The sequence below is a fragment of the Athene noctua genome, chromosome 26 (assembly GCF_965140245.1).
Source record: "Athene noctua chromosome 26, bAthNoc1.hap1.1, whole genome shotgun sequence".
Lineage (NCBI taxonomy): Eukaryota > Metazoa > Chordata > Aves > Strigiformes > Strigidae > Athene > Athene noctua.
In genome coordinates, this window is record NC_134062.1 from 345301 (window position 1) to 358196 (window position 12896).

Here is a 12896-nt window from a genome sequence, read left to right on the forward strand (position 1 = left end):
CCCGCGAAACACGTCACGGCGGCGCGCCGGAAGTGGGGAGCGAGAAGAAGGGCCCGGGGGGCGGAGAGAGGGCGGGGCGGCACCGCCCCCTGGCGGCGCGGAGGAACCAGCGCCCCTCCGCCGCACCGCGGGGGCACGGGGGGGACACGGGGGGACACACGGACACGGGGGCACGGACACGGGGACACGGGGGGACACACGGACACGGGGACACACGGACACGGGTCCCGCGCGGCCCCACGCGCACCCCGGCGCGTTTTCAAACCTCCGCGTGATTCCCGCGTTTGCGTTTGTTATCGCCCCGGCGACCAGCGCGTGTGAATGCTAACGACATGCAAATGAGCCGAATTGCAATGCAAATTTCATAAATTGATATGCAAATCGCATAATTATTATGTAATTTGCGCATGATGGCACACCCTTAATTTGCATATGGAAACACCTGTTTGCGGTTTCATAGCGATAACAAAACATGCATAATTTTTTTAAACAATTTTCTAAACTTTTTTGTTTTGGGGTGTCTGTGGTTATAGATGAGTGTGTGTGCGTGTGCGTGCGCGTGTGTGTGCGTGTGTGTGCGTGTCCGTGTGTGTGCGTGTGATCTGGGGCCAAACGTGGGCCGGTGAGTCCATGTTGGGGGTGACGGGGTCACCTGTGGAGCCGAGGGGGCTCTGGGGAAGGGGCTGGGGGGGCTGCAGGCTCAGCAGGACCCGGCCAAGGGGCACCCTGGGGCGCCGCAGCCCCAGTGGGACTGACGAGGTGATTACCCCGCTGTAATTAGCGTCGGGCCTGGGCAGCTGAACCCGCTGCGCTCGGCCTCCTCGGGGTGCGCCGGTGCATTGACTTTGTTGTGGTGTGATTTTTTTTTTTTTTTTTTTTCTACGTATATAAAAATATCCATAGACATATCTGCACTGTGGGGTGCCCTTGGCGGGCCCCAGGTGCCCACCCGGCTGCTCTGTCCTGGGGGGGGGGGGGGTATAAGACAAACAAGAACGCCCAGTTCTGGCTAAAAGCAGTTTAATAATGGGAAAAAAAGTCAAATTACGAATGTGGCAGCAAAGGACTCCAGAAGGCTCCTGGCTGCTCCTTCCCATCAAGTACCAGACACACGCGCAGTGCTGGGGGTGCTGTGGGGAGCGGGGCACTGCCTGCGCCCCCCCCGACCCCTCACCGAGCCCCCAGCGGGACCCCGGGGCGCCGCGGTGGCACCCAAACCGCAGCTGCTCCGCAATTCTCCCGTGAGTGGTGATCAGTGGCGCGGGCAGGTCTGATGAGTTACCCTAGGCTGGGGCCTGGAGGGTGCGAGACACCCCCCCCACCCCCGGGTAAGGCCACCTAAGGGTGCCCCCCCCCCGCGGCTGGGGCGCCCCTGTGTGGGAATGGACACTAACCTGCCTAATGCTATTAATGTAACTCTATTGATGTAATTAATTTAATTATGTCAACTTAATTTTATTAAACTATGTCTCAGCCTCGCGCCTCGGGCAGCGCTGGCTGAGTGTGACGTTTTCCTGATGGGGGGGGGTGGGTGTGTGTCTTTGGGCAACGTGTGGGGCTGGGGGGCACTTTGGGGATGTTGGGGGGGGAGCGGTGGGCCTGGGGTGATGTTGGGGTGCGGGGGGTCCTGGAGCCACGGGTGGGTCACAGCCTCTGCGCTGGGTCCCGCTGGGCGCAGGGGGTGATTCTCTGTCATTGGGGCCCCCCCGAGCAGCACCCCCCCCACAGCCCCAGGGTCTGCGCGGCCCCTGGCGAGTGTCGCACGGACAAACCAAACGCTGCTGATTTGTTTGTGTGGGGATTTTTTATGAACAAAGAGGCTTTCATCACCCGCTGTCCGGACGGTGTGGCCCTTCTCCCGAAAGAACAACCCTGTGAGAGCGACGCCACACGTGTGGGGTGGGGGCGAGGCCGGGGGGCCCCGCGGCGGGGGGGTGGGCTATGGCACTTTCGGCGCGGGACCCTCCGCCGGCCCCCGCCAGGCTGGGCGCCCCGTCCCGCAGCCCCCCGGCAGCGGCTCAAGGGGCGGCCCCCGGCTACGGCGCCTGGTCCCGGCTGCCCTCAGCGGTGCTGGGCCCGGCGAGGGGCTCCGGGCCGGCCCCGGCCCCCGGCGCAGCGCAGGGCTGCGGGAAGTGGTCCCAGTGGAGGCTGAGCATGGAGCGCTCCTGCTCCAGCTCCCGCAGCTCGTGCAGCTCCTTAGCGCTGGCCGCCGGCGTCTGCACCTCGAAGGTCATCTCAAAGCGGCTGTAGTCCACCTGGAAGGCGCCTTTCTCCAGGGACATGCAGGGCTCGAAGCGGTACCCCCAGAGGATCTCGTCCTCTGTGTACGAGGTGCGGGCTTGGCACGTCATTCCTGCGGTGAGACGACAGGTGAGCCACCGCCGCGCCGCCCTCCCCTCCCCACCCCGCCGCCTAACGAGGGGTCTCCCGCCCTGGGCCACCCCACCCCCTCTGGCCCACTTGCCTGTGGCTTCCACGATGCCCTCGAGGATGATGATGATTTCGAACTGCTCCCGGCGCAGCGACTCGGCCGACAGGTCCCAGAAGGGGCTGCGGCGGTTGATGACGTGGCAGATGATCTGGGGCTCCACCAGGAACAGCCGGTCCTCCCCCGTGTCGTAGCCCAGGTTCAGCTCCGACTGCTCCAGCGGGATGAACTCCCCCTCGGCCGTCTGCCGGGACTTGATCAGCTTGGCCCGGATCTTGGCGTCCACCATGTGGCTCTCCCGCAGGTCCCCCACCCGGAACATCAGGCAGAGCTTCTCATCGCGGCGGGAGATGACGCAGTTCTTGCTGAAGATGAGGGTCTGGGCGCGCTTCTTGGGCCGTGAGATCTTGACGAACATGCAGCCGACCATCAGGGCGTCGATCATGGAGCCGACGATGGACTGCGCCATCAGCAGGATGACGCCCTCGGCACAGTTGGCCGTCACCATCCGGGAGCCGTAGCCGATGGTCCGCTGGCTCTCCACCGAGAAGAGCAGGGCTGAGATGAAGTCGTCCACGTTCTCGATGCACGCCCGCCACTCGGGATCGCCCCGGTGCCTGATGTCGCCCCGCACCCAGGCGTCGAAGAAGTAGATGGTGCCGAAGACCACCCAGGTGACGATGTAGCACATCATGAAGACGAAGAGGAACCAGCGGTACTTGAGGTCCACGATGGTGGTGAAGATGTCCGAGAGGAACCGCTTCTTCTCCTGGATGTTGCCCAGATTGACCTGGCACTTGCCCACTTTGGTCACGTAGCGCTGGCGCTGCCGCTTGCTGGCCTGCACCGTGGGGCCGTCCTCCTCCAGCAGCTTGCGGCACCGGCTCGGCAGCCCCTCTGGGGTGGGGACGGCGGCGGTGGGGCTGTGGGTGAGGCTCTTGCTGCGCACCGAGCTGGGAACATTGGGAACGCTCGGCGCCTGCAGTGCGTACCAGTGGGTGCCCAGCTCCCGCGGGGTGGCCGGCGGGCACCGGGACAGATCGCTGAGACGGTGCTGGGCGGCCACGCTGCCGTGCCTCGAGGGCGGGGACGACTCGCTGGAGACGAAGCCACCGCGGCGGCGGGGTGGGGACAGGTAGTTTGGTATGAGGCTGCCTCTCCTGGCAGTGCCGGCGCTGGCTTGCTGACGGCCGTCCTCCGCCACAGCCCCGGGGGCGGCCGGGAGTTCGGGCTGCGGGGCAGAAAGGAGCCCGTCGGTCAGAAATCACCTGCGGCAACTGCGACCGCCCAGTGGCATCCTGCCCGAGGGATGCCCGAGACCCCGGCGCGAGCCATACCTTCTGGGGGAAGGTGCCGTACCGGCTGGTGTCGGTGGGCGGCCGGGGCAGGTAAGCCAGCATGTGCTTGGCGGTGGGAGTCTGCGCCAGGGGGATGGAGTTGCTGCGGCCCCGGGGCTCCTCGGGCGCCAGCCAGTTGCCGCCGATGCTGCTGCGGTCACAGGGGAGCACCATGGCGGTGCTGGGGTGGGGGCTCAGCCCCGGGCTGGGTGCGCGGTCCTGCCGCGGGGGACACAAAGCTGGGCGTTATTTCGGATGCAGAGGGCGGCGTGGGGCTCCGGCCCCTCTCTTCAACCCCACGGGTCAGGGTGCAGCGGGGCTGCCCTCATCTGGCAGTGCCCGTGCCAGCCACTGAGCCATGCCGGGGCGGCTACTGGCCGGCACCAGATGGCTAAGCCAATTAGGGGCCATAATTGCATCGCAGAGGCCGGGGAAGGAGGCAGGAGCAAACTCCGGGTGAGGGCCCACAGCTGCGCTCCACGCTTGGCCCACGCCACGGCCACAATTGCTGGTTCTCTAATGGGCTGCGAGGAGAAACGGGCGGCCCCGGGTGCCGGGGGAGAGACACAGACCCCCTGGCCGGGCTCCTTGGGACGGGCTGAGTCCAGCCGGGTCCCTGCGGGGAGATGTGACGGGAGGTCACGGGCCTGGAAATGAGGCCCAGAGAACAGAGACCCGCAGCGATGGGGACGGAGCGTGGGCCCTCTGCCTCTGCCGAGCATCCCCAGCCGGTTCCCGGGGTGGGACTGCGCCCCCGGCACCTCCTGCCAGTGCTGCGGCAGGACCGGTGGCCCTCGGGTCTGACCTCCCAGCCCCCAGTCCCGCGCAGGGCCCACCGAGAGAGGGACCCACCTCATGTCCGGGCGCAGCAGCTGCCGGACCGGCAGACGTTGTCCTGGGCTCGAGGCTCCCGCTGCACCCCGGCTGCTGCCGGGCATCTTCCTGCCGGCCGCGGATGGGAATCCTCCACCGGGCTGTGCCGCCGCGGCCGGGGGGAGGGAAGGACGGGGAGCTCGGCGGCCACCGCCAATCCTGCTCCAGAGGCAGAAGATCGTCTGTTAATCTGTCTCAACGACAGGCACGATTACCTCGAGATGATTTAATCGGAAGGAGCGGGCGCCCTGATGCCCAGGGGAGGGAGCAGGAGGGGTTTCCCAGTGGATTTCCCAGCTCTCGCCCTCAGGATGATGCTCCCCGTCTGCTCTGGGGGACGGGACCGTTGGCGAGCGCTGGGAATCGTCCCCCGTCTCCCGCCCGTCCTGTGCTCCAGGCTGAACACGGTCCGTGCTCCCTCACCCCCCCACTTTCAGGGCGCCCCCGCAAAGGTCCCCCCCGACGCTCACCGGGGATGGACCCCCAGTGCCAGGAGGGCTCAGTAATTTACCAGCCTGGCCCCCGATACCCCGCTGATAAGAAAGACGGAAAGACGGCAGATGAAGGAGAGATTAGTCGCTAATCTCCCAGGGAAGATGAATCTGCAAGCTGGACCCTGCAGAGGGGACACACGCGGGGGCGGCTGGGAGCCGAGCGCCAAAGTTGGGATTTTCCTCATGATGCCGCCCATCCTTTTCCCCCCCATCATATATATATATATATATATTTTTTATTTTTTTTTTCCCCAGCAGAATATCTTCTTGCAGACAGGAGTTTGTGCAAGTGAAGTGCCAGAAATCAAGTCCCCTGGTGTGGTGCTGGGTGCAGGACAGGATGACCAGGGCCCACAGCCGAGCGGTGGGCAAAGACACACCCTCCCTCGGAACCCCCGTCCTTGATGCAGCTCTCGGAGGCTCCTTTGCGTATTTATTTAATGACCGAGTGAGGGCCGATGCCTCAACCGCCCCTGAGGAGAACCTGACGCTGGCTGCCCGATTCAGGGTCCCCTCCCCGTCCCACGGCTGGAGCTGCTGCTGCTAAGAGGCACTTTCCCTGCCAAGGCTCTCGCTTCAGGTGGCCCAGCAGCTCGGAGGATTTGCGTGCCTCGGCTTAACCCTCCCCGGCACAGCGAGGCTGCGGTGGGGCCCTGCCCAGCCTCCCGGCAGGGATGCACCCGGCTGCTCTGGCCACGCTTTCCTTTTTAGCATGGAAAAACCAACAACGGCTGGAAAATGACCGTGGCCACACCCCAGTGTTGGAGGAGCCGGCCCGAGTCCGCTCCCCCGGGCGCCAGGCGCGGCCGGCGGCGGGGCGGACACTGCTCCACAAGCGTTAATGCCCGCGGCTGCCGCTCCGGGCGGCTGATCTCGGCCCGGCGCGCAGGTGAGCGGGGCAGGGGAGCATGGCCGGGAGCTGGCGGGCCAAGGCGCAGGCCGGGGGGATGCTGCTGGCCCTCCTCGGGTGGGTCTCCTCCTGCGTCACCACCATCGTGCCACTCTGGAAGAGCCTCGGCCTGGAGCTGAACGAGCTGGAGGTCTGGACCCTGGGGCTGTGGCAGGTCTGCGTCGCCCGCGAGGAGGGAGCGGTCGAGTGCCGAGCCCACGGCTCCTTCCTGGCGCTGCCCCCCGACCTGCGAGTCTCCCGCCTCCTGATGTGCCTCTCCAACGGGCTGGGGCTGCTGGGCGCACTCCTGGCCGCCGTGGGGCTGGAGGGCTGGCGGAGCTGCCAGGACCGGCCCGGGCTGAAGCGGCGGCTCCTGCTCACCGGGGCAGCGGCCTTCGGCACGGCGGCTGTGGCCACCCTGGCGCCGGTCTCCTGGGTCGCCTACAACACCGTCCTCGACTTCTGGGATGACACGGTCCCCGACATCGTCCCCCGGTGGGAATTCGGGGAGGCCACGTTCCTGGGGTGGTTCGCTGGAGCCTTCCTCGCCGCCGGTGGGCTGCTCCTCGCCTGCAGCGCCCGCTCCGCGAGGGCCGCAATGCCGCCGGCCCCCGCCCGCTGCCAGCCCCCCGCCCTGCAGGGTGCGGCCGGGGGCCACCACCCCCACCCCAAAAACGCAGACCTGGTCATCTAGGGACTCGGGGTGCTGTGCCCCACGCACCCCCGGGCTGTTCCCAGCGCGGGGATGGCTCCCGTGTCTTTTACAGGAGGATTAGCTAATCTCTGCGGCAGCCCTGCGGAATTTTTTCCTTCCTCTGCGTGTCTGCTTCGCTTTTTCTTTCCCAAAAGGAGCAAGAGGTTTCCCTGCAGCATGCGTGGGGCAGAGCCTGGTGAATCTGCGCTCAGGTCACTGATGGATGAGGCTGTGTGAGCTTCCCCTGCGGGTCCCCCGTGGCCTGGGGTGGTCGGCAGCCGCAGCGCCTCGGCCCTGGCCCACCCGGCTCCCCCTGATGTATTTGCAATAAACGGTGGCGGTGGTCGGCAGCGTCTCTGTGCTCCGGGCGTGCAGCCGCGTCTGGCGGGAAGCGTGGAGCGAGTGGGGATGGGGCTGCGAGGGGCAGCGCTGCTGTTCCAGCGATGCTTCTGTCAGGCCAGAAGACTGGGGGGGGGGGGGGGGGGGGGGAAAGAGAGAAAGGTAGAAAACGATGGGGAGAGGGAAAATGAGCCTGCTTGCAGGCCTGGTGCGACCAGCAGCACGGGCCATCAGGCTGGATTAACACCCCAAGCCCTGACAGCAGCCAGCTCGCCACTACAGCACCAGTTAAAACCCGAGTTCAGCGCTGGTTTAATCCCTGCAGGCTCAAAGCCGCAGGCGCGTGACCCAAGCGCAGGAAGCCCCCAGCCAACAGCGGCATTCCTGCGGGAAGCAAAGTCCGCTTTCCTCCAAGAGTCTCCTTTTGAAACCTGCCCTTTGCTCAGCCCAGGAGCAGAGGAAGGAGCGGGTGGGCAGGGACAGAGAACAGCGGTGACCCGCAGGCGCTTCCCACGGCGCCGGGCTGGGGGCAGCGCCGGTCACGCCGCGTGGGGAGGGGAGAGGTGGGGGCTTCGTCCTTGCCAGCGGCACCGTGGGCGCCTCAGGAAACCGCGAGTGGTCTGGGAGGAGGGGGCGGCTCACGCCAGCAGCAGCCCAGCCCCGGCGTCTCCGCTCCAACGTTTTCATTCATCGCAGCCTCAGGACATCGTGGGTCTCATCCTCCCACTCGCGACACAACAGGGAAAAGAAGCAGAAAAACCAGCAGCCCCTGGCCGAGCGGCACCGCGTTCCCCGGAGCAGGCCCGGCTCGGCGCCAGGACATGGGCAGCCGGAGCCTCCGCGGGCAACGGCGCTTCCGCCTCATCGCAAAACAACCGGGAGAGCGCAGGATGCTCCCGCGGGAGCCGTTTATTGCCAGGCGACGGGGAAACGCGCAGCGACGGAGCGCAGGGACCTCGCCGAGAACTTCCATCCGGAGACAGCTCCGCTAATTACGACAAATTTCGTACTAGGAACAGAAGTCCTTGGAGCATCTGTCCCACCTGTTGGAAAAAACCCTCCTCCCGCACCGCTGACGGGAAATCTATTTTGTCAGAGCGGTGCCAGCAGCAGCAGGTGAGACGCTGCCGTTGTAACCCAGGGTCGTGGTAGCAGCTCAGTACAAAACTAAACCTTCCAACTCCCTAACTGAGAGAGATTTTGGCTATGGGATCTACTAGATCTACTGACTGAAAGTGAACACGCATCTGCCGCAGGCAGCCTGGCCAGGCCTTGGCGCAGGGCTCCAGGACAGACTCTCCGCTGGAACAAGAGACTCCAAAAAACCTCCCGGCCCCGGCAGCGAACCCCGGGACAGTTCCTCAGGCCCAGTGCTGCAGCCGCTCCCCCGTGCGCTGCTCCGAGCCGTGATCCGCTCCCGCTCACCAAACTCACCCCGTTTTCCACGCACACCCACGAAATCCGGCTGGCGGCAGCTCCCACGCGCTCCCCGGGAGACCCTGGGTGAGGTTGTGACCCCACGCACCGTTCAGCCGCTCTGGGAGATTCATCAAGCTGCAGAAATTTCTGCATTGCTTTGACAACATTATTTTTCTTTTTCCTCCTCCCCTTTCTTTGTGTTGAAGGCAGAAGGAACGTGAAGGCATAACGCTGGAGCGAAATAAAAACACGGAGGGAGCTTTTTCATTCTAACATAGAACAAATGCTTTTATTGCACTTTTAGAAAAAACTGCATAGTCCTAACAAACAGAATCCCCCCCTCCAGTTACTCAGAGCTTTTGGTTTAAAACAACGCCCAAACGCAAGTACAGGCTGCCCGCCAAAGGAAATGCAATTGGGGCACTTTTTTTACAGAAGGTCAATTTGAAAAAAACCCGCCACCACCAAAACTGGAGGCGATTCCAGCCCTCAGAGCTGTGGGCGACGCGAACCCGGCACTGGGAATCTGGAGGCCAGAAGGAAGTTCGCTTCTGATCCGAGAGGGGAAAATCCTCTGGGGTGCGGGGCCTCCCTTCACCCGTGCGCTACCGCCGCAGCGCCGCGCTGTGGGACACCACGTACGGTCCGGTCCTGCTGCGAGCCACCGGGCCTTCCTCGGAGGAAGAGTCCTGCGTGATTTCTTTTGCCAGTTAAAACAGAAAAGGCTTGAACGGGCCAAAACCCGCAGCCACACGCCGGGGAGCACGAGGCGCCGCTACCCACTGCCTCCCCATCACACGACTCCTGCTGAGACCTGAATGCACGAGCCCCCCGTGAGTCACCCGGCGCGACACAAACGCGTCTGACAGCGCCGCAACGCTCCTGCCCCGCTGCCGCCGCAGCCCCGGAGCCCGCGCGGACGAGAAGAACCCCCCGAGGAGGCGCCAGGGCTCAGGCCCTGCCTGCCACCGCCTCACCCTCCACCTCACAAGTGCACGAGCTTTTTATTGGTTCGTACGTACACAGCCCGCGGCCGGGAAGGCCGGTGGCCCCGCCGCTGCCCTCGCCCCGCCGAGCCCGGGCGGGCGGGCGGGCCCGCGCTCTACTTCACCGTCACGGCCGAGGCGCCGTGGATGGACTCCATCACGGCGGCGAAGCGGCTGCAGAGGTCGTAGGGGGAGTTGGGCCGGATCTTCGGGGGCTCTTTCAGGACAATGACCTCGGTGGAGCAGTCGAGGAGCCGGGGCAGCAACTCACCCAGCTTCTCCTGCAGCTTGGCTGTCGAGGGGGAGAGGATGAAACGGTCAGTAACAGGCTCGCTCGGCCCCCGCGCCTGCCCCTCCAGGGCCATGTGGAGGGGGGAGCTCCCCGCGGTGCCCGAATACCGACCCCGCGCTCGAAGGGCCCCGAGAGCTCCTCTGCAACGCGGCCTTAGAGCCTGCGACACCCCGGAGGTGCCCTGCGCTGCGCAGGCGCCCCCCAGCCCGGGGGGGGCCGCTCTCTGCACAAAGGCCGCGCGGCCGCGCGCCTCAGGAGAAGAAAAGCAGAAAGGGGCGACGCCGGAGTGAGCGCGAACGATCGGGGAGGTGCCAGCACCCAACTGCTGTCTCTTTAAAATCTGCCAAAGTAAATGCCCTCATGGCAGGGCCGAGAATGGAAAACTGGCGCACTAGCATACATTGACCCGATTTTCTTTTTACAACATTACTTTGAGAATAAATCTCTGTGCTTTTGCCTTATTGTCCAATGGCAAGTTTACTCTCTGCTAATGGAAAAAACCCCTGGAACAACACCCCAGACCTTCACATGCAGATCAGGGAGGTCAAAACCAACTTCTCTGAACAGAAACGGCCTGAGGGGAGTCGCAGGAGCCCGACTCCAGAGCGCGGCAGGAAACAGAGAACAGCTCTAAAACCACAAACCTCTCTCAGAATACAAAGGTCCCCTGAGCCTGTCCCCCATCCAGTCTCCCGCAGCTCTGGCTACACATAAAACCTGTCCCTCCCTCCCGAAGCAGAGCCTCTGCAGCAGCTGCCAGCATCCCCTGCCGACTACAGGGAAGCCTCTGGTCAGCGAGACCACCGAGGACCAGCGCACACCTAGAGAACGCTGAGCTGCTCTTCGGAAACCAGCTTTTCACATTTCAGGGACAAGGAATCCTTCTGCAGCTTTAGTGCAAAAGATTAAATTCTTCTAGAACATAATTCAAGGGATGATTCAAGTACGTTCCTCCTCCCGCAGTCAGGAATACCTGAACATGCTGCAGTGCCAACGCCAGGAATTTAGGGAAGTGTTTGCAACGGCCCTTTAATTCCTTCCAGGTTTGGAGCTGGACCCTGCCCTGCCCACAAACAGCACGGAAAAGGTCAGTCTGGCCGCCGTTCCCTACCGTCCATGTCCTCTCGTCCCAGGTAGGAGCACCAGCGGTTTCTCATCACCTCGATGGCATCCAGGTCCTCCTTGGAGATCTCAAAGTTGTTCATGAGATGCATGCAGGGGATGATCAGCTCGTTCAGGATGCCAATGCCCTCCGCCACACATGCTTCCTCAGAGCTAACGAACAGAGACGCTGCCACCTCATTCAGCTTCTAGGGGAGGAGGGAGAACCAGGGGACAGACTCGTGAAAAGCACACCCGGACCTCAGAGAATCGGCTGTCAGGGCCGGCGCAGGGCTCGGCCCCTTCACCGACGGCCGCCAGAGATGCAGAGACCCGTGGAACCAGGCACCGGGCTTTGGTGGAACGGCCACGTTTACCGGCAGGAGCCACGCCACAGAACCAGACTGATGATCCAGACCACCCACCGCAGGAGAAGGTGAGGTCTGAGACCTTTTAAGGAATCTGAAGGTGCCCAGGTCCAGGGGACCTGATGAGATGTGCCTGTGGAACTGGCGGGTGAAGGGGCTCAGCCACTGTCCATCATATCTGAGAAGCTGTGGCAGCCCAGTGCAGCTCCCACTGACTAGAGAAGGGGAAACATCACCCCCAGATGTAAAAAGGGAAAAAGAAAGACCCAGGGAACTATGGGCCAGCCAGTCTCACCGCTGTGCCTGGCAAGACTGTGGAGTGGATTCTCCTGGAGCCTGCGCCAGGGCACACAGGCAATAAGGAGGGGACTGGTGACAGGGCTGGGGGAAAATCAGCCCTGACAAACCTGGTTACAGCGCTGGGGCTAAGGGAAGGGCAAGTGACATCATCTGCCTGGGCCTGTGCAGCATCTGACACTGTCCCACACAATGTCCTCGTGTCTCAACTGGAGAGACGTGGGTCTGGGGGACGGAGCGCTTGGTGGATCAGGAATTGTGTAGTGGAAGGTGTCCCTGCCCATGGCAGGGGGTGGGACTTTAAGGTCCCCTCCAACCCAAACCACCCTGTGATTCTATGATTTACCCTGAGCACTGTAGTGCACATTCTTTCACTGAATTATCACCTCCCAGATTTCTGTAGTACTGCTGGTGCTCAGCCAGGGGCAGAAGCCACAGCGACAGGCACCAGAGAGTTACACTGGTCCGGGCAACCATGGAGCCTGAACTAAAAACAAACCTGGTTTTGCTGATTTTTGCCCCCTGTGGAAAAGGAGATAATCTTTTGCTCTGAGAAAGCCACTAATATCAGAAATAAATATTGCAGGGGGAAGGAAGTGAATGAAACAAATGCAAGCGCTGAGCTGCCAACACAAGCACCGAGGTAAAACCCGAGAGCGTGTTCAGCAGCACGCAAACCTTCTCTGAAAAGGCAGCACGTTGATTAAGGTGCTCCTAAAGGGGACACGGTACGGCCTGATCCCAGCTGCACCCCCTCCTGGCTTTTTGGGAAAATTAACTGCAGCCCAGGCGCAGGCAGGACGGCCCGCACAGCGTGTGGGACCCCCATCCCCCGGGCCCTGCCTGCCCCCCCGCGCCAGCGCCGCGCATCCAGCTCCCCAGTACCCACCAGCAGACACTTGCGCCTGTACAGGGCGATCAGCGACTCGCTGACTCCTCTGCTGGTGCCCTTCAGCAGAAGCTTGGTGTTGCTTTGGTAGGCGTAGACCAGGTAGGTGAGCGCCTCGTGGTACCTAGGAGAGGAGCGTCAGCTCTGCAGCCTGCCGGCTCCGGCCACTGCACGGCTCAGGAGACGCGTCCCACTCGGCCCGATGGGAGCCAGGCCCGACGGGAAAAGCTTTATTTCCTTGCCAAAGAGCAGTAAACAGATGCCCTCTGTCAAGTAATTAATGTGCCAAACGAGCATCTTGGGAAGAGCCCTTCCGAGCCAAGTTTGTGTACAGCTTAGCCTGAGTGTGAACGCCAGCGCTGGTGCTCTCGGTATTGCTATGGGAACTCTGCGCCTTGAGAGAACGCTCAAAGCAGTGTGCAAGTTTTCAGTTCCTTTACATATTTCTAGCTTCTAAACCCCCGGGTGAGAGAAGAAAACAGCTGATGAG

The 12896-nt window shown here is 63.1% G+C and overlaps 3 protein-coding genes across 12 annotated transcripts in view; 1 reads left to right on the forward strand and 2 right to left on the reverse strand.

The window, feature by feature from the left end:
• Positions 1-1092: 1092 nt before the first annotated feature.
• On the reverse strand, positions 1093-4728 carry LOC141970745 (G protein-activated inward rectifier potassium channel 4-like). Its single transcript, XM_074927569.1, has 4 exons — positions 4618-4728; positions 3766-3984; positions 2465-3659; positions 1093-2353 (listed from the first exon to the last, which is right to left on the reverse strand). Exons 2-4 carry the CDS (start codon positions 3937-3939, stop codon positions 2037-2039), a joined length of 1686 nt encoding a protein of 561 aa, XP_074783670.1. The 5' UTR covers positions 3940-3984; positions 4618-4728; the 3' UTR covers positions 1093-2036.
• CLDN25 (claudin 25) lies at positions 3709-7059 on the forward strand. 3 transcript variants are annotated; one of them, XM_074927570.1, is made up of 2 exons: positions 3709-3816; positions 5391-7059. In XM_074927570.1, exon 2 carries the CDS (start codon positions 6041-6043, stop codon positions 6713-6715), a length of 675 nt encoding a protein of 224 aa, XP_074783671.1. In that variant the 5' UTR covers positions 3709-3816; positions 5391-6040; the 3' UTR covers positions 6716-7059. The 3 variants fall into 3 exon arrangements, with proteins under 3 accessions (XP_074783671.1, XP_074783672.1, XP_074783673.1); XM_074927571.1 differs by having other exon boundaries at positions 3799-3816; positions 5388-7059; XM_074927572.1 differs by lacking the exon at positions 3709-3816 and adding an exon at positions 4795-5045.
• Positions 7060-8733: 1674 nt separating this feature from the next.
• Positions 8734-12896, reverse strand: part of USP28 (ubiquitin specific peptidase 28) — a 42175-nt gene continuing 38012 nt past the window's right edge. For 7 of the 8 annotated variants that reach the window (XM_074927610.1, XM_074927603.1, XM_074927604.1 and 4 more), the window contains 3 exons: positions 12407-12530; positions 10863-11061; positions 8734-9751 (listed from right to left, as the gene is read on the reverse strand). In XM_074927610.1, coding sequence (XP_074783711.1) covers positions 9576-9751; positions 10863-11061; positions 12407-12530 — 499 coding nt within the window. In that variant the 3' untranslated portion in view covers positions 8734-9575. Of the gene's footprint in view, positions 9752-10724; positions 10815-10862; positions 11062-12406; positions 12531-12896 lie in introns of all 8 variants that reach the window. The other variant, XM_074927606.1, reaches the window with a different exon arrangement.